The sequence below is a fragment of the Acipenser ruthenus genome, chromosome 10 (assembly GCF_902713425.1).
Source record: "Acipenser ruthenus chromosome 10, fAciRut3.2 maternal haplotype, whole genome shotgun sequence".
Classification (NCBI taxonomy): domain Eukaryota; kingdom Metazoa; phylum Chordata; class Actinopteri; order Acipenseriformes; family Acipenseridae; genus Acipenser; species Acipenser ruthenus.
The window spans coordinates 46,331,394-46,351,611 of record NC_081198.1 but is presented as its reverse complement, the minus strand read 5'-3'; the positions used below and the strand labels follow the sequence as shown (position 1 = coordinate 46,351,611).

Genomic DNA, 20,218 nt, shown 5'->3' with positions numbered 1-20,218 from the left:
CCCGGCATGCAAGGCGAGGGGGCAGGAAGCTAGGGGTAAAACTTCAGGAAGTCGCCGTAGACTGCCCAGAGGTTGGAGGTCAGAGGTGAAAGGTGACAGACACTGTGGATGCCTGTCTCTGGAATGGGGCTAACTACGGGTGATTAGCAGAAAGTTTGGAACTGGAGCGTGGTAAATAACTGAAAGTTATTGATGATCTAGTAGGTTCTATATGTATTATACCAGGCACTTACTGTACTTGTTATTTCACTCATTCTGTTGTCGGGATGTCTAGTAATCGTAGGTTTGACTGTCATTCCGCGAGTGCTGCATAGGGTAGTGTTTTGTGTTATGACATCTACTACATTATCAAAGTGGGATACACGCGCCTCCTGATACTGACAGCAACCAATACCATACGGTACAGTGCGTGCAGTAGTCCAGAGTAATATGGGAAGAACTTGTTTGTATTGTTTATTGGCTCTTATTATCCCAACAGCCCTTCCTGGCCTATTTTTAACTCCAAGTATTGAAGAAACAAATATCTGAAGATTTCTTATACATCCCCCCCAGGAACTGAGTGGGCTAAAATCATGAGCAAAAGAAAGTCTAAAGAAAACTGCTTAACACATGGAGAATGTATTTCACAGGTCTGTATATATCTTCTATGCAAAAATGATTTGTAGTGTTTAACTTGGTGCAAACAGGATTGGAACCGCACTCACATGACTGTACACCAAACATTAGTGCTTTTACTAGGTAAGCCACTGAGGATACCACTTGGGGTGACATTTGACCTTGACCTCTGACCTAATATGGCTAGCATATTGCAGTTTTTCAACCTTTATAGCTTTTCAGATCATGACAGAGACCAAGAGCACTGTACTGACTTGCAATTTTGATACACAGCTGTAATATATTTTTTATGCTATCATGGCTCCGATAGGGCAGCAGTGTGGAGTAGTGGTTAGGGCTCTGGACTCCTGACCGGAGGGTCGTGGGTTCAATCCCAGGTGGGAGACACTGCTGCTGTACCCTTTACCTAGATTGCTCCAGTAAAAACCCAACCGCATAAATGGGTAATTGTATGTAAAAATAATGTGTAAAATAATATAATTGTATGTAAAAATAATGTGATATCTTGTAACAATTGTAAGTCGCCCGGGCAGCAGTGTGGAGTAGTGGTTAGGGCTCTGGACACTTGACCGGAGGGTTGTGGGTTCAATCCCCAGTGGGGGACACTGCTGTTGTACCCTTGAGCAAGGTACTTTACCTAGATTGCTCCAGTAAAAACCCAACTGTATAAATGGGTAATTGTATGTAAAAATAATGTGATATCTGTATAATGTGAAATAATGTATAATGTGATATCTTGTAACAATTGTAAGTCACCCTGGATAAGGGCGTCTGCTAAGAAATAAATAATAATAATAATAATAATAAGGGCGTCTGCTAAGAAATAAATAATAATAATAATATAGGTGATGTTGGCAAAGAAAGAGTTCAGGGGGAAAAAACACACAAAAATAATGAAACACTGATACGATAGCAGCATTTATTGTATATAACAAAATTTGATTACCAAATGTAAATGTTTTGCTGCAAGACCATTTGCTGCTACTCTGAGGGACTATTAGGCTATTTATTAGACTTGAAATATACTTGAATACTTAAATATATACATAAAAGTATTCAATAACAAGATGCCGAACATGAGCTGCCCATTATTATTATTTTGCAGTGCCTTCTGCTTATAAATGGTTCATTATTAATAAAAGCCTGCAGGACAGAGGTGTGTGATTTTATTGTATGCATGCTTTATAAATGGCAGCCTAAAGTTTTGTATTGGTTCCACATTTTCCTTCCTTCTACAATTCAAGCTGTTTGCATGTGTTAACTTGCTTTAAAGCTTTTTGTTTGTTTGTTTCCTTGTTTTTTTTTTTTCTGCTAGGCTCAGAGAATGTTACGGGAAAGATTTTGTCACCAGAAGATTCCTGGTAAACCGTTTGGAGTTGAATCCCAGCACAAGTATGTGACTTAATTAATATCAATGAAAGTTATTTAAACTTCCACCCAAGGTAGATTATTCAGTTAAGAAGATATTAATCGATTAATGTAAAAGTTGCGATTGTGTGAATAATTTGATTAGGCCAATTGTTACCTGCATACTTTGCTGAGCTATTTTACAAATTTGTGAGGTTAAATGTTGTGAAGTTAATGCTTTTAAGCATCTCTTATACAATAGGTTCGATAATGGTAAGCAGTTTATCTGTTAATATGTTTACATGCACAACATCTTCAGAATACTTCAGTATGAGTTTTCTAAGTAAGTAATGTGAAGAAGCTGTTTCCATTGATGTGGAATTTAATATTCCACTATTATTCCTTCGTTTACATGCAGACAAGTCCAGAATACTACACACGTCGGGTATACTGTATGCAATGACAGATATACAAAGCAAGACTGGTTTAACAGTATTTCAATGTTGTGTCCTAATCAATTCTAAAAGTGAACACAACAGACCATCTCGGCATCATTGCAGCTTCATTCCTTCCAATAAGCTAATAACTGCTTCCTTACCACCTGCGGAAGTATCTGTAGTACAAAGCAAGGCAAACTTCAACCTAACACTATGGATACAGTATTACACATACGTTACAAGGGAGTTCATTCTTCTTCTCCATGTTTCTTTTTTCTGTGTATGAGTATTCAGAATAATAATGGGATATTAGCTTGCATGTAATGTATGTGGGATCTGAAATCAAAGCTATGGTACTTCATCTGATGCCATATGACTGCTTTGTCTTATCATAAAGTATCTAAGCTGAGCACCTCTCAAATTAGGATGGAAATTATGTCTGTATGTATAAGGAAGTATACAATATTAGTTTGTTTGTTAAAATGTGCTTGTGGTGTTATTCTGGGTTGGGGTAATGCTGGGTTATTTCATCTGAAGTGTTTCTTCCTTGCGAAAGGGCTCTTGAGTTTCAACTTTGTATTGCTGAATGGAGCCCAATTAGGAGTGGACATTGGGGTGCAGACAGTGCACTTACAGCAAACTAAGTTGAGTCAGCTTGAATTTATTTTAGTGCAGATGTGAAGAACCCTTATGATCAGTCACTTCATTCTCAGCTATGATTTTGTGAGCTGCCCTAGATAAAACCCCTACATAGAGCCTTAACTAAATCGATTCAAGCATTTACAGTAGATATGCACTCATATTTTTCCATTTGCTGGAGAGCAATAAAGAATAAGATTTACAATCCTCTACAGTTTAGGGAAAAACAATCAAAAACAAGTCTGTTATAAATATAATTTTATATTAGTGTACAGTTTTTTTATTTTTGTTTTAAGTTGCTAAATAGTAGGGTTGGACGATAATTATGAATTATCATCTGTAAATTAGAAGAGAAAAAACTAGACAGTATATGCACCAAGTTTTTACATATTCTGGTGGGTGCCCAGAACAAATGTGAGTAGGCTATAAAAATACACGTATTGTAATTTGTATATGAATAAATTATGTAGTTTTCCTATAAAATGATTTATATTTTTTTTATTTAAACATGTTAATTCGAGTGTTTACTTTCATAAAAGAAAGTGCCACCAATGTATTAATATAACAAAACAAAATTGCTAACATTAGTTGGAAGCATTTGTTTTCTTTACTTGTGTGGCGAATCTGCCATTAAGAGAATCAAACTAGGTTTAAAAAACTAAACACCGGTAAATCCATCTCAGTTACATATGTGAGCAGGAGGATGATGGGAAATGTAGTTCGGAGAGGTCCATGCGTGTACATGTGAAGCCATCTTGAGGCAGGGAATGCAATTTAAAGGTTTAAAAAAGTGGTCAAAATGTAAAAAAAATAAATAAAGTACACACACCCTGCGTAAACAGTTATAACAACACATGGGAACATGTAACACAATAAAATAAAAGGTCCTTCTATACCCTTTAATTTCCCAGTGTACGCAGTACTCACACAGATCATGCTCTACTACTATTATTATTATTATTATTATTATTATTATTATTATTATTATTATTACTTAGCAGACGCCCTTATCCAGGGCGACTTAAAATTGTTACAAGATATCACATTATTTTTACATACAATTACCCATTTATACAGTTGGGTTTTTACTGGAGCAATCTAGGTAAAGTACCTTGCTCAAGGGTACAGCAGCAGTGTCCCCCAACCGGGAATTAAACCCACGACCCTCTGGTCAAGAGTCCAGAGCCCTAACCACTACTCCACACTGCTGCCCATATGGCTCACGCAGACAGTTCAGTGCCGCTTACTGCTCAATGCAGAGACGCTTCCTGCCTCACTGGGTCACGGACGATAATTATGATTATCGATAATAATTTTTCAACGCAATAAAATTATCGCTGCATCGTGAGTGTCGATTATTGTTCCAACCCTACTAAATGGCATTACTAAAAGAGAGTATGAAAACACTTTAAAACCCTGTTGTGCTTCTCAGGTTGGACTGGTCTTGCAAGTGCAAGCATTAGTACGGCACATTGTGAATGGAAGTGTAGGACAGGCAAGGTTTATGCATGTTTTTCATTAGTTAGGCCCTATAAGTTATAACCTTAAGGGAATTCTTCAAATTGTCACTTTTTGAATGGCATGGCATAGATATTCGTATGGAAGATGACAGTAATGCTAATGTGCTAGTTCCTTCACATGACAAAGCTATTCCGGGTACACCAGCTGTTGTATTTGTCTTGCATTGTGTTACAGCGCGGCAGGTTGTTGGTGCCGCTTGTTACAGAAGCGAAGCTGGGTTATGTTTCTCACAGTAGACTGGCTGCTGTTTTTCCCAGAATGCTTTTCTAAGTTGAAAGGTGTAGGCTGGGGAGATCTAATTTTTTTTTTTTTTTTAATCACAGACATTTGCTAGAGCTGCTGAAGCGGACAGCTGTCCATGGAGAGAGTAACTCTGTCCTCATTGTGGGTCCCAGGGGGGCTGGAAAGACAATGGTATGAATCTCTGGAACCAGTTCTTCTGTGAATCGTTCTCCTGTAACCCAGTCTGCCTTGATACCTTACTTTACTTTTTCCAAGTAGCTTGACTGTAAACAGCAGTATCCTTAGATTGAGGTTTAGTTCAGGTAGAGAGAGTTACAGCAGCTGCTACATTGTGCTCCTGACATTTTAAGACCTTCTGTTTCCCATTTGAAACTTGATGAGTGGATTGCTCCAAGCCTGTCAGGATTAAAGCAAAATTACCTCCTTATTCTAGTAGACAAATGATTCTACAGCTCTTTCGGTAACTAATCGCTGCTTTCCTGTGACTCCCTGTTTTCAGTTCCGAATGCGTTCCTTTATGATTGGAAGTGCAGCTATATTTTAGAAACAGAAGGTTGACAATTTTGTGTTCGCAAAATTGCTATAAAAACAATTCAAACAGACGTTTATATAATATGTACATGTTTCATGTAGAAAAATGTGAGATCTACAAAGTGATGGTAATACATAGGTAAAATGTACTGGAATTACTTGGATTATTTATTTATTTATTTATTTCTGTGATCAATTCTTATAGCCCACATTACAGAAATACTGTTGTGTTCAGACTTGCTCATCAGGTGACTTTGTTAAACATACTAAATATCCATGTGTTAATAAAAAAACATGTCATGAGGTAATAAACGTTTAAAATAAATATGATGTGAAATTCAGAGAGTGTACTATAGACAGTATATAGAAGTACTCCTGTGAGTCTTGAATTTCGTTCAGTTGTTTCATGTATTTGTTCAGTGAGGCTAAAGTTATATTTGTTTTGTCTCTTCCGTGCACTTCATGCATTGGCCATTGGTTATGGTGTCTTAACTGAGCTTGTGCTGTTCAAATGAAGTCGAAATGCTCACAGTTGTATCTTTATCTTGTGGACCAGACTAGTTTAACTGGGCAGCATCCGCTGCAAGGATAGTGCAACCACTAGAGTGCAACTAGTTAGAATGACCAACACTGAAATGCACAGAGCTGACAGACTAATCCCAGTGCCCTGACCTTCACAGAGCCTGTTCATGAACTCAATCGAATATGCATGCAATTGTCTGGAGTGGCAACCCAGTTGCTGGAGACTACCGCTTAAATAATAAGACATGCAGACCATTTCAAATTGTGGTTTTCAAGGAGCCACAACTGCAGTCTAGAGTGAATGTGACCCTGCAGGTCTGTGCAATCTCAGCTGTGCTTTTCAGATTCATATACTCTTCACTGATGAAAATGTCCAGTTGTCCAACAAACAACTGCTGTACCAGCAACACTTAATGACGACCTTATTTTAACATGTGATCCTGTGTTATTACGGCGGAATATGTGTGTACCGTATAAAGTTGAAAGTCAAATAATTATGCAGAATGCATTTTGTGTGCAAGTACAGATTCTACTGCCATTAACTCCCTGCATTGGATACTTGGCCCATCTGTATTACAAAAGCGCATGGCTAATTTGCATACCACGCTGAAAAGAGCATAAATAAAGAATGGTAGTCTTCCTTAACATGCAGCACTTTGCTCTATACCATTATAATAATCAATTGGAAATGAAACGCTCAGTCTAATGACTTCTAAAGATCTGGTGTTTGTCTCTGGATCTCTTTTTGTAACATACACTTCAAGACCCTATTTTCTGCATCAGTCTAATAGTAAAATAGCAGATTTCTCATACATTACTGCATATTTCAAATACTAAGTCAAATAATGCACATATCATTCCTGCTTAAAGATTGTACTTGTGTTAGTTTTTCATCTTTATAAATAATGTTAATACGCCTACAAATACAATGCTGTAAATCGTGAGAGTTGACAAAGTTAACCCTATCCAATACTTGAAGAGCAGTACAGAAACCAGTACCAGAGGACACTGTTGGAAATTACGTGGAGCTAGATTTGGGACAGATAGACCACATAGAATGGCGAGGGTATGGAATGGGTTACCTAGTCACATTGTTGAGGTTGAATCACATGGATCCTTTAAAACTCAACTTGACAAAGTTTTGAGATCAGTCAGCTACTTGGAACCAGAATGGCCTCCTCGTTCGTACATTTTCTTTTTTCACATCTTGTGACTCACATCTGACACCTTGTGGTTTTGGAGCAGTGTAACAGCTACACAAGTATTTATTTTTTTCTTCTTTTAAAAAAGTGGTTGTATTTTCACCCTTGTGTGAATCAATACTTCCCCTGCCTTTGCCTCGATTCCATATTCACACAGAAGAATTCTGAAATTTAATTGAGGATTTTTTTAAATGTACGAGACCTATTCCCCAAAGTAAAAATCATGCAATTCAGAGTTAAGCTTATCTGAGTTTAATAAAAATGACTTCAATCAGAAATACTAAAGGAACAAGATTATGTTCTATGTTGTATAGATTGTGTTAGTATGGTGAAGCAATGTAATGTATTCCTACAGTAGTACCTCACTGCCTGTCAGCTCTTGTTTTTAAATGACAATCTGCTCTCTTTGCAGCTGCTGAACTGTGTCTTGAATGAGCTGCTGGAAGTGAAACACGTGCAGGAGAATGTTTTACAGGTTCAATTAAATGGCAAGTTTCTGGGGATAAAAAAACACAAAAAACTGACAGCGCAAATCTAGCGGTGCATGGGAGTCTCTTTGTTACATTTATGTTTGTAAAGCTCCAGGGTGGGCTCTAAATGAAGTAAATGACTGCAGTATTAAGATCTGCTACCATTTAGATTACCTGAATAGACCATACAACAAACAAACCTATAACTTTTTTTTTTTTTTTAATGCATGTAATGTTATTTTTTTCTGTTGTAGGGTTATTACAGACCGATGACAGAATTGCTCTGAAAGAAATTACTAGGCAACTGCATTTGGAGAATGTTGTTGGGGACAAAGTTTTTGTAAGTTGGTAGTATTCTGTAATGTATGTAATTGTGTGTATGTATATATAGAATATGACTCATAATTATTTTTCTATTTATCCCCGTACATGATGCAAGTCGTATGTAAGTCAGCAGGAGCTTTGTATTAGTCAGTGTTCTACCTTTGTTTGTCTCTGTATTGTTTACCATTGAAATAAGGTTACTTTTAGTGAAAGCCTTGTTCTGTTAAATTATGTAAGTCATGTCCAAGTCCATTTGCTCCATCACACTATGCCTGTTATAAATATGGTATAAACAATACCCGCCAAACCCTTCATATTGTACAGTGGTAATCATGGATAATCAAATCTGCTTAAATGTTTCCAGTGATTTAACATATCCAGTATAACCTCAGAGTTACGAACCCCTTGGGAATGGAGGTTGTTTGTAAGTCTGAAATGCCCATAACTCTGAAAATTAGTTTCAGCGGTTTTAATAAATGTGTACACGCGCTATCTACATCCTCAATCTGAAGAATAATACAACGATACAGCACAGTAATGCAATAATCATATTGTTATGGTTCTAAAGTCTTTAAAACAGTACTATAAATGGTAAAAGGTTAAATTGAAGTTCCCATTGAAATCGTAACTGTAGCAAAAACACTGTAAATGTCCAGGAAAACCTGGGTTACCGTTGTGCTTGTTTTAAACAAAATACATTTGTGCAGCTTGCTCAGCCATTCAGCCTCCTTTGGCTAGGGGGAAAAAAAAACAAAAACAAAAGAAAACTGCTTTGTTTAAAATTAAAATGTTTCCAGTAAAATTGCCCGTACTTGTTTTGAAATCTGCCTCACCTTTCTGAATACATTTGCTGGTAAAGTCATTTTTCCTTCAACATGACCAGCACGCTGCTTAATGTAAAGCGCCTGTCTGCTGCATTGCATGCATGATTGAGTGATTGCATACTTCCAGTTGAAAGTGGGGGTTCGGTAGACCAGGCAGTTCGTAGGTTTGGTGTTCGTAACTCTGGGGTTCTTCTGTATGTGAATATGATATGCATGTTACAGAGATACCTAGTAAATTTACAAGGGAGTGCGAGTATGGCATTAAGAACTAAACATTCAATATCCAAGCATACCAGGCTTGTCTAACTAGGTAGTACAAGCATAACACTAATTTACAGGAATGGTCTATTTATTTTAGCCTGTTCATCAAGGTTAATACCACTGCTCTTATCTGCAAGTGAGCAATGGGACATTTTTATGTATACACAAATAATAAATATTCTAAATCCAATTACATTTATTTTTTTCATTTTTTTTTTCAGGGGAGCTTTGCAGAGAATCTTGCCTTTCTTCTTGAAGCTTTGAAAAAAGGTAGTCCAGTAATTTAATTTCAGTGCTCAGTCTCTAATCCAAATCATTTGGGAGCAGACCCTGTTCAGATTAGTGATTAGTTTAAAGCATTTATAGTAATCAGTACCATACTACAAATGCATGATCTAGTCTTTGTTTTTTAACATTAAACCTTTTTTTATCAATGTTTCCGTTGATAACCTGTGCTGTTCTATACATGTAATGTGTATATTCACCTGTGTGGACATTCAGTTTCAACAGCTGCTATCACTGTTTCATTATCATAGCATGGTTCAGATTAATGGCCAGTTCAGCCTAATGGGGTCCACATTAGTAAGAGGTGCCAGTGTGACCTACAAATGCTGTTCTGTTGCCACTAACTCTGATGGCTACATTACATTACATTACTTCAGAAAGGAGTTAACCACACCAGAGCTTTACTGAGACCTGAGTAATCAGCGGGATGTTGTGTTTGAGACACATCGGGACTGGATGTTAAGTGATCAAAAGATGGATGGCTTCCTGAGAAATTGGGATTTCCAGATTCTTAAATTCCTAGTTGCAATCGAGCTTCTCTCTGTTGGATTGCCCTTTTGGCTCAGTGGCAGACATTTTTCTCTCGCCAGTAGCTCTAGGCTCTTCCCCTACAATCCATCTTAATATTTTGTTTCTGCTAATTTGTTCGTTGTATATGGCACTATGTGCAACTAATTACATACCCAGGCCATAGAGTTAATTAGACAAACCTTTCAGCTAAAACCATCTGTACTATTAACAGTGTTTCTTGTGGTTTTGTAACAGGCCAGACTCCAATTACCTAGGGCCTCAAGCAATTTTAGGTTTTTCTATGAGCTTAGTTGCACTAAGCCTTTCTATGCCTAATTAACCTCACAGTTAAGCCCTAAATGTATTTGCTTTGCTTTAAGAGTATTATCTGATACCCCAAACCTGTATTGTTTGAAAATTGAAAACATGTAGGTGTGCTAATGTGTGCTCATGGCTGCGAGAGCGTTGGGAAGCAGCTCATATATTTGTGCTTTTTTTGTGTGTTGTTGTTGTTAGGTGATCGTAGCAGCAGCCGCCCAGTGCTCTTCATTCTGGATGAATTTGATCTGTTTGCTCACCACAAGAACCAGACTCTTCTTTACAACCTGTTTGACGTCTCCCAGTCAGCCCAGACTCCTGTTGCTGTGATTGGACTCACGTGTCGACTTGTAATTGTTCCCATTAGCCAGCCATTTATTATTTCCATTGCAATTCCACAGATTTCACTGTGTGGTTTTGGAGCAGTGTAACAGCTCCAAATGTATTGATTTAAAAATGGTTGTACTTTCACCCTTGTGTGAAGCAGATTTTACTATGAGATTATTAAAGGCAAACCATAGGGAATAAAAAGTATCCGGTGGGTCATGTCAAACTCACAGTAAAACCTGCCATGGCTCAAACTGCTATGCAATGGGGGGCTGATTTCCATTCTTCTTGATTGAGAAATTGGCACATTGATTAATTAAACTTTTTATACAGTACAATGTAAATGCATTTTCAAGCAAGTGCCTTAATTAGCTGGAGTGTGGCCTGTCGTCAAACCTAGACTAGTGGGGATATTCTCTGAAACGCCCTGACAAAACTTCTCTTGGTGTTGAGTCCACTAGAGGGAGCTATAATGCTTGATGTTTTCACTAGTGAGAACTGAAATGAAAAATTTGTGATGACCAACATATATCATTTGTGTATAGTTCGTTCATCTGGGGAACAATACACCATTAGAATGATTACTGTAACAGTTGAGAATATGCATTTTTAGTGTTTGAGGACATCAAGCAGTATTCTTTTGATGACAAAAATACAACAATGTGGGTATGCATTGATTGCCTTTTGAATTGGAAATAGGCTGGTACTTTTAAAGCAAAAATACAAATAAGTTATCAAAAAAATACAGGGAATAAAATAATATGTCATGTAAACTAACTCCATAATGATGTGTGCCCTCCTCAGGATGTCTTGGAGCTGTTGGAAAAGAGAGTGAAGTCCAGATTCTCCCACAGGCAGATCCATTTACTCAGTTCTTTTAGGTTCAAGCAGTATCTGGAGATTTTCAAGATGCAGTTAAGTTTACCCGAGGACTTTACAGACAGGAGGTTTGCTGAAGAATGGAACCAAAACATTAAGGTGAGTTAACAATACCTGCTGCATTCACAGAAATCTTCTTGAAAAATCTCATTATTTTGCATGCTTAGTTTAAGAAAATGCTGATTTGTTTGGATTGAAAAACATTTCATAGCAGTAAAAGACATGCATTTGTTTACAACATTTGTATTTATTGTTTCTTTCCCTACAGTCTTTATGTGAAGACAGATCTGTGGAAGACGTCTTGCAGAAACATTTTTGTTCCAGTAAAGATTTCCGATCACTGCATATGCTGCTGGTAAGGTTATTTGAAGATCTTAGATGATTACTATTCTTTTGGTACTGGTCCTTTGGTTCAGCTTAGTAGAGACATATTAAATTCAATAATAAGTCGTGTCATTTTGCTATATTCAATATGTTTGTCAGCTTTGATTGTCTGACTATAAAAGATCAGATGTAGTTGCTATTGAATGCTATAACATAGAATTCAATATACTGTAAAACACACTTTATTTATTTATTTATTTATTTACTTACTTACTTACTTACTTACTTACTTACTTACTTACTTACTTACTTACTTACTTACTATTCTTGGCTTCTTTAATAGCCAAAAACAGTTTCACGAATGTCAAACATTATTTTATTCATAAAAAACTCAAAAAGGCTATCTTAACATAAATAGCATGTGTAACCAATATTTTATTTATTGGTAAGACCTGGTTCTTTCTTCTGTGGGGTAGATGCGTGTTAAGATCACTGTATCGAAAATCTGTTTTCTAGATGCTTGCTCTGAGTCGAGTGACAGTATCTCACCCAGCCATCAAACCTACAGATTTGCTGGAAGTCAGCCGTCTCTGCACAATGGATTCTAAAGCCAATATTCTACATGGTAAATGACCTTGTGTGTAAAGAAAACACAGACACCTTGTATCGGTGATCTGTAAACCTTCATATGAATCAAAGCCATGAAATGAACAACAAACAAGAAAATCAAGAAATAGTGTGTGTATTGCTTTACTGTTTTAAATGTACAGTAGTTATACATTTTTTATTTTTTTGGTCCAGGTCTGTCTGTGTTGGAGCTCTGTCTGATTATAGCCATGAAACACTTAAATGATATTTATGATGGGGAGCCCTTCAATTTTCAAATGGTCCATAATGGTAAGGAAATCATGCTGTTTCAACATTTTTCACAGGGATTAGGACATTTTAAATAACTGTAAAATCTTAAAGAAATAGTGATGTGAACAATCGTCTACATTATAGCACTTGTTTCATTTTTTTAATTCAGTCAAAAATCTGACTGCATAAATCGTAGAGAGGAACATGGGATGCATTGCCACAACATTCTTCTTTAGTTAAATATTCACTGCAGTTTAGCTTGTAGTGTGTGTGTGTGTGTGTGGAAAATGAGGAAATACTGGTGCATCTACTTCAACTTACACAATATGTATAGCTGTCCAATTAAATCATGACGTCTTACTAGCCTGCAGGGTCTCCAGCACTAGGGCCTGAATTGTTCTCTAATTACAGGGTGTTTAAGTCTGTTGTCAGTCCCCTCTGTTCCTTGCTGTTTACACATACGTCAAATGGTGGGTGCAGCATTGTGAACATTTATGAATGATTTGTGAAGAACATGTTTTTCCATTTGGTCTTCTGGTTCCTATGGTTACAGACTTCTGAAACGCCCCAAATCCATATACATCTGTCAGTATTCGTTCTGAACATTTATTCCTGAAATGAATGTATTTGTTCCCTTGCAGAATTCCAAAAATTCATTCAAAGAAAGTCACATTCAGTACATAATTTTGAAAAGCCTGTAGTTATTAAGGTAAGTTATCTTCAAACCCAGTTTAACTTGTTATATGGTTCAGGTATACTATCGAGAATATGTTTTATTGCACAGTGTTCGTTTTAAATGAATCATTTTATTTGACTTAAGGCCCAACCTTTTTTCCTGAACAGCCTGAATATATATGTGAGATTAGTAAACTGTGTTATGCTGCCATCTGCTGGTAATTAAGTCACATGCGTTACTGGATTTGATTTTTGAACTATAGGATAACACTATATACCCTTATGTAGAAATAGTTATCACATTAAAAACATTTTTTTTACACAAACATAATAATGACATTTGAAAAAAAATATATATTCTTTTTAATCTACTAAGCTTACACTCCAAATATTTCTTATTTTCAAAACAAGTCGTTTACCTCACAAAATGATAACAGGGTGAGAATGTCAGCACCCAAGTATCCTGGTTTTGAAATGTAACCACATTTCTTTCTTTTAAAAATATTTTCACGAGAGCAAAGTATTGTACATTTGGCCTGTTCTATCTTGAATTGTAAAAAGTACTGTGTTTAAAGAACAGTTGGGCTAAATATGTTTTCCTGTTGTCTGTTAGGCTTTTGAGCACTTACACCAGCTAGAACTAATAAAGCCAATGGAAGGACCCTCTGTAAGAACACAGAAAGAATATCAACTGGTAAAACTGCTGCTGGACAACAGTCAGATCATGGACGCCCTGCAGAAGTACCCCCAATGCCCTACTGACGTCAAACAGTGGGCTGCTTCTGCTTTTGGATAAATGCAGCAGAGAGTATATAGTAGTTGGGAGCGGCTAGTGAGTTCAGTGTTTTGATTAGTTTATCTATTCCACTATCTTTGACAGGATTTTGGCTTACTTTGCACATGTCCAGTTATTATCTGGGTGTAGTAAAGATGGTGAGTCAGGGGAGGTGTGTATCTTTGCCTTAGGTTTTCATCAAACAATACATGCTCTTGCGATTGGTATTATTGTGTACATTTGAACAAAATCACTGTAATATCACATAAGATTGGAAAGGGGTGCTGTTGTTTATTTCATGCCATGTGTTGTGGCTGGTTCCTCCCCCAACTCTTAAGTGGCATTTCAGTCACTACTTTGTACACTCAGAAAACCACTAAACATGTGCAAAGATAACTTTACCAGGATCCTGCAAAAAATGCAGGCAAGATGAAACTAACGGAAACGTTAAACCCACAATCTGTTGCCAACTGTGTACAGCAAACGTAGCTATGGGAGGAGTCGGGAACCAACTTCCAAGAAGCGCTTCAGAGTAGCGCTACTACTCAGTGCTGTATCGTGGGCCATTATCTGCCTTTATTTTGCATTTCACACAAAAAAATTACATTCCAGTTGAAGCTTTTTGTTGTTTATTTTTTGTTATAAGTACCGCCATGTAGATTTGAACCAAAATAATATTCTGTTAGTTGGATAACTGAGTATACTGGAAATAGTACTCAAAGTTTTAAAGGCTATAACCATATTTGTACCATGTTATAGTACATTACAGTTTATTGGCTCTGCATAACAAATGCTAATTGGACTTTTTTTTTGGTTTATACTTCTTCATATGTAGAACCTGTCATAAAAAATAAAAAATAAATGTGTTTAGGACTGAAGAAATTTGACTTTTTTTTTTTTTTTTTTATGGATCAATTTGTCGTCTTGTGTTCATTGCTATAGTTCTCTTGCTATCTCGTGATTAGCTGATAAGCACAGTTAAGAGTGGCAGTAACATATGCTTCTCTTGACAATTCTTTCCCAAATAGCTTTATTTCCAGCTTTGTGATGATACATTTGTAAGTTTGCAATTGAAAGTATTTTGTGTGTAATGATTAGTCACCTGTATCTCCCCAAGTGGTAGTGAAGTAAAATTGGCGAGCAAGAGGTTTGACAAATCCTGTATACAGTTAAATCTGTGCTAATACGGTAAGACTGCATTTGGTCATGCATTACTTGATTATGCACTGTGTTTCTCTAGATCATATCTAAGGTTCTATAAAATTAACTCATACTAACCAAAGGCAAAATATATAAATATGATCATCCAGTGCAGGTGCAAGATAGTCCTTGACACATGGTGAATAGATTTTTATGTAATTACACATGACACCAAGTGCTATGTTGGAATGAAGAATGCAAAAGGAACAAGGTAACTATCACAATGAAAAATTGGTAATAAAGCAACATGCATCCTTTTTAAAAACTATGCATATGTTGTATACTAGTTAAAAAAACATAAGTTCTATAACAAATTGATATGTTTGGTGCAAAACCACTTGCAGAAAATAAAAATGAGGATGGCTTTATCTGTAATGTGATGAGCTAGAATGGACACAACATCACAAAATAAATAAACTGCATTTATAAGGCACTCACTTTAAGTTAAAAAAATAATATTTAACCCTTTTTAAACAACTCTTATGGGCAGAAAGCTTGACTAGCTTTGTTAAAGAATTACTGTACATGCAATATTAATTTGGACAGTCCACTTAATAGGATTAAAACACTATAATCATTGACAGAGTTGTGCCTTTTGTTTCCATGATGCTTTCTGGAACAGACAAATGTAGCAATGAATGATACAAACCAAACATTGAGCACTCACTATACTTTATTTGTAAGGGGGATAGCATACAATTTATCTGTACAATATTTAACAATCACTTTCAACCAAGCCTCTGAAATCATTTGTTAAATACTTGCAGAAAACGGCAAGTACACTTTGACAGTAGTACAGTTATTTGTGCCCAAGACGGACAGAACATCGTTAGAGATACATAGAGTAAAGCTAACATACTAGCTTTCTGGCATATTGAGAGGTAATGTGTGCCACATGAACTGAAACTGCATTATAAAACACACTGCTGGTCAGATCTCTGAGGTAAACAATGTTAAGATCCAAGGTGTCAATTGTAGTGTTTTGTCCAAAAGTTAAAAAAATACTGAACACATGAGGTGACAATATTTGGGCTTAAAGATAAGTATACAAATGCATTATTATTTTTTTTTTTTAAATTAAAATTGTACTTGCTACTGCAGGTTATTTCTATATGCTAACTTGAAAAACTCATGCTTATCCACATTCTAGAACAAAATCTGTATTTACATAATGTGCATTATCTATGGATTCGGATGACAATCTTTTGTTAAGGGTTTGGCTTTTATTAATTTCAATAATACCAGAAATAAGTGTGATTTTGTACAATTACAGTAATATGTTTTTCTAAAGCCAGGTCCACACCAACGTCATTTGGTAGTGCAGCTGCTTGTGTACTATTTGGATTGCCCACCACACAATCAGGCAATTGCTGTGTGGACAATGCTCTTGCTAGCAAACTTGGTTGTGCAATTTTTCACTCAACAAAGTTGCTTAGATTAAGAGCCAGCTTTAAAATCTGATGCCTGAGGCTGAAAAAAGGTGTCTAAACATACGAACAACTGCAAACAAAACAGTTAAGTGCACACTCTGATGTATGCCTTTGTTTTTTAATATTATAATGGAGACAACTTGCATCCAATAGTACCAGTAATCTAAAATAGGGTTGAGTCATATGGCTACAGTGAACAGCACAATGGCAGGTGTAATACATAGGCAATTGCATATATGCCTTCCACCCCTCCCTGCTTGGAGTCTGGTGACCTATTTTACAAACATTGTCACAGATTTCAGCAGAAAGTATATATTTACTTATCAGCTTACTGTACTGTTTTTTCTCTAAAGCTGCTAATCTGCAATATGCAAAAACATTCACAGTTAGATTATATTTGTTGATACTGAGAAATAACACTTTGTCCCTTTCATTTATCTGAATACTGTTTGAGACAAACCACCCACATTTAAAATATAACTATCTTCAGTTATTTTATCTGTATGCAAATAAGCACACCTACCTTCTCATATCCGGGTCTTGTCAAAAAAGAAAAGCAGGTATATTACTGTGCATTTACAGTAAAGTTGGCACCTGCTCCTAACCTCTCAGGCATGGCAATGTATTGTCCAGAAATAAAGACAACAGCACTTGAAGGTTTAGTATTTAAAAATGCTACAATTTTGTCAAGTTTGCCAAACTGGCAATGTCAGTATGTTGCTGTACCTGTATTGATTGCATATAATTAACTTAGTAAAGCATAGTATTGTATCCCTGAACTTCTTTAAAAAGCAATATAGAGCATCTGTCTGTGAAAATAAAAAATACTTTAAATACAAAATTACTATTTTCTGCAAGTATGTCTTAAATTTGATAAAATGCAGTATATGAACTGCTAATGAACATGTTTCTGGATATATTCCTATATTTTCCGTAGGTTGTTGTGTGTGTGTTTTTTTTTTGCCTAAGGTTACCTTAGTTTAAAAAGATGAGTTTGCCGGTTTCTCCAATAGTTTTCAATACACAAGCACACACACAAGTGCATTTTTCCCCTGGTTCTAGTCCCTTCAATTCATGCATTATTTGTGGCTTACATCCCAATTTGTTGTGTATAATTTACACCACAGATGTTGAATGTTTACTAGCATCAAAATGAGTGCCACAAAGTCACTTGTGGCTCGAAGCAGAGAGAGGGGTTTTAAAAACAAAGCTTCCTGAGGTGTATTTGATACAGTGATACCAGCAGACCTTTAACTGTGAGTCAGGTAAAAGGTAGAGAAAAAGCTACACACCAACAGTAGGAAAAAAGAAACGACTTTTAAAAACAAACAAACAAAAACATTTAGGCATACCACTGTCACAGCTCACAAGGGATGAAAAGAAAGGCATGCATATATTCTTAAATATTTCACAGACACAGGAAACCTAAAAAGGAAAGTGCTTTCACAATTTGTTTCAAGTTAAACTGAGGGGAGTTTGAAAAAATACTTTACTAAAACAAACGCTTAAATGAAATAATCATTTAGAAACAGCAGGGCAAATTAATATACAAGAAGCTAAAACAAAAAAAGGCAGAAACACTGTTGTATGAATGGCCATTTTCTGTTGGCAAAGAGTATAGCTTACTCTTTTAAAATGGTGAGTTTTTTTTATGCATAAATACCGAACAGAGATCAACTGATATATTCAGATTGTTTTAGTGTTAACAAAATTATTATTCGTCAGATGTGGAACTGAGGTATACCTTGTTGAGGGAGGTTTATGGTTATTTAAAGTAATGCTTGGAAGCAAATCCCACCAAATAACCTTAATTACCATTTTTGTTGATATACATACAGCAGCAGCACATTAAACATTCACAAGCTGTTTCATATTGGCATTACAATAGTCATTTATATAAACACAAAACAGCAAATGCATCAAAAACAAGTTGCCCTTTTTATACTGAAATGAAATGATCTGTGGTGTTTTATTTTTGTTTAGCTTTTTTTGTTTTCTTAAAAAACTAGCAGTTGTCCATTTGATGAAGTCTTTTTTAGTCGGATACCAAAAAATATCTGACAGCAGTTCTTTATTTAAATTACAAGGTCCTTGCAATGTAGGCGATGGTCATTTCTGCCCTCCTTATTTAAAGGATCCTGATTGGATTTCCCCCCTGGTTTACAGCACCCAGGTGTAAGTCTTCAGGCACACAACTGCAAATAAGTTTTTCCAGTGCATTGTAGAAAAGTCTCCATTCTTTTTTTCCCCCTCAGTCTGCACTGGATGAAGTACTGTTCTGCACACAAGAACACAATATTAAGTCATAATTGTAACCGGCTGATTTAGTTTAGCAGCTCTGGACTAGAGTCTGATTGGTCAGTGTATGCTTCTGTTTTAACCACTGCAGCCATCATAGACTGGATTCTTTTGGTGGAAAGTCTACATTTGTCACCATAGTGACCACTGTAACAATGTCCTCTGGGGTAATGGTGTTTGTCAGTCTTTGCATCTGAATGATTCGTTCCTCAACGCAGCCAGAAGATAACCTGGCTTCAGCTTCGTGATCCCAGCACTCCTCAATAGTTTCACACAACATTGCCAATCCCTGAAAAGAAAAAGAGTACAGTTACTATCTGAGACTGCCAAACATTCAGGCTGACTCCTATGGTAATACTGTATTGGATGCAGCGATGACAATGTTCCAAGCCTCTTTTCTGTGCAGTATATTAAATAGTTTTCATGTTCTTGCTACTATTATTTCTTCTATTAGCTGTTTATGTAATATGTAACATATATTACGATTAGTGATCATTTACAGCGACTTTTATGTTCGAGAAAATCATTTTTCATTTAAAAATGAGCCCATGGAAAAATACCAAATCTCCCTCGGTATGGCTGCACTTACCTTGTAGTGATTTCATATTTTTGCTCACAGCAGTGGAAATATTGCCCTTCCATTATGGATTTAAATGTATTTTAAACACCACAAACTTGGAGCATATGAACCTTAGCTTCAATTTTAAGAAGATTACCTTGGCTTTACAATGAATTACAGTAAACTCACTCACCGCATGTTTCTGCCAACACTCTCTCAATACGGGTCTAATTTTCTTATGAACCACAACCTCCTGCATATCTTCCAGAGATGGGTGCTGGCCCACTTCCTCTTCAAATGGCAACATGTATTCATCAACTGGACCTGTACGCAAAACAACAGTAATTAATTACAGATGTTATGACAAACACAGACTTATTCACAGGTCACAACATGTAAAAATGCCTTCAAACGCATTAATATATGCTTTACATATGAGCAGTATCACACTCCTCTCCAATTTGATTCATTCTATTGTTCTATTGTTTACAGTATAGTACTAACCATCAGCTGCTGTGCATCGTGATGCCAGTTCCCACAGCACCAGACCCACTGCGTACATGTCTATTCTTAGGAAAGAATCCCGTTGAAAGTTTATTGCCCCTTCAAGTACCTCTGGAGCCATATATCGGCGTGTGCCAACCTGAAAAAAACAGAAGAAAAAGTCAAGAAAAGTCTGTACACCAGTGAGCAATTTCATAAAAAGAATATATATATATATATATATATATATATATATATATATATATATATATATTCTTTTTTTATCTGAATGAATTGTAGGAATATTATTTTTACAGATTGTTTCAGCTGAGATTTCATTGGTTCACCATACTAAATAGTT

At 36.2% G+C, this 20,218-nt stretch overlaps 2 protein-coding genes across 7 annotated transcripts in view; one reads left to right on the top strand and one right to left on the bottom strand.

The window, feature by feature from the left end:
- The first annotated feature begins 28 nt into the window (after positions 1 to 28).
- LOC117401472 (origin recognition complex subunit 4-like) lies at positions 29 to 16,155 on the top strand. Of its 4 annotated transcripts, none has more exons than XM_034002223.3 (14): positions 29 to 171; positions 479 to 629; positions 1,931 to 2,007; positions 4,883 to 4,973; positions 7,470 to 7,545; positions 7,782 to 7,867; positions 9,158 to 9,206; positions 10,248 to 10,399; positions 11,181 to 11,354; positions 11,524 to 11,610; positions 12,096 to 12,204; positions 12,381 to 12,476; positions 13,079 to 13,146; positions 13,726 to 16,155. In XM_034002223.3, the coding sequence occupies exons 2-14, from the start codon at positions 573 to 575 to the stop codon at positions 13,906 to 13,908; spliced, it is 1,305 nt and encodes a 434-aa protein (XP_033858114.1). In that variant the 5' UTR covers positions 29 to 171; positions 479 to 572; the 3' UTR covers positions 13,909 to 16,155. The 4 variants fall into 4 exon arrangements, with proteins under 4 accessions (XP_033858114.1, XP_033858140.1, XP_033858122.1 ...); XM_034002249.3 differs by having other exon boundaries at positions 80 to 200; positions 553 to 629; XM_034002231.3 differs by having other exon boundaries at positions 80 to 200.
- A 146-nt stretch (positions 16,156 to 16,301) lies between these two features.
- Positions 16,302 to 20,218, bottom strand: part of LOC117410738 (activin receptor type-2A-like) — a 47,813-nt gene continuing 43,896 nt past the window's right edge. For all 3 annotated transcript variants that reach the window (XM_059032375.1, XM_034017515.3, XM_034017523.3), the window contains 3 exons: positions 19,879 to 20,017; positions 19,568 to 19,698; positions 16,302 to 19,104 (listed from right to left, as the gene is read on the bottom strand). In XM_059032375.1, coding sequence (XP_058888358.1) covers positions 18,910 to 19,104; positions 19,568 to 19,698; positions 19,879 to 20,017 — 465 coding nt within the window. In that variant the 3' untranslated portion in view covers positions 16,302 to 18,909. The remainder of the gene's footprint in view (positions 19,105 to 19,567; positions 19,699 to 19,878; positions 20,018 to 20,218) is intronic.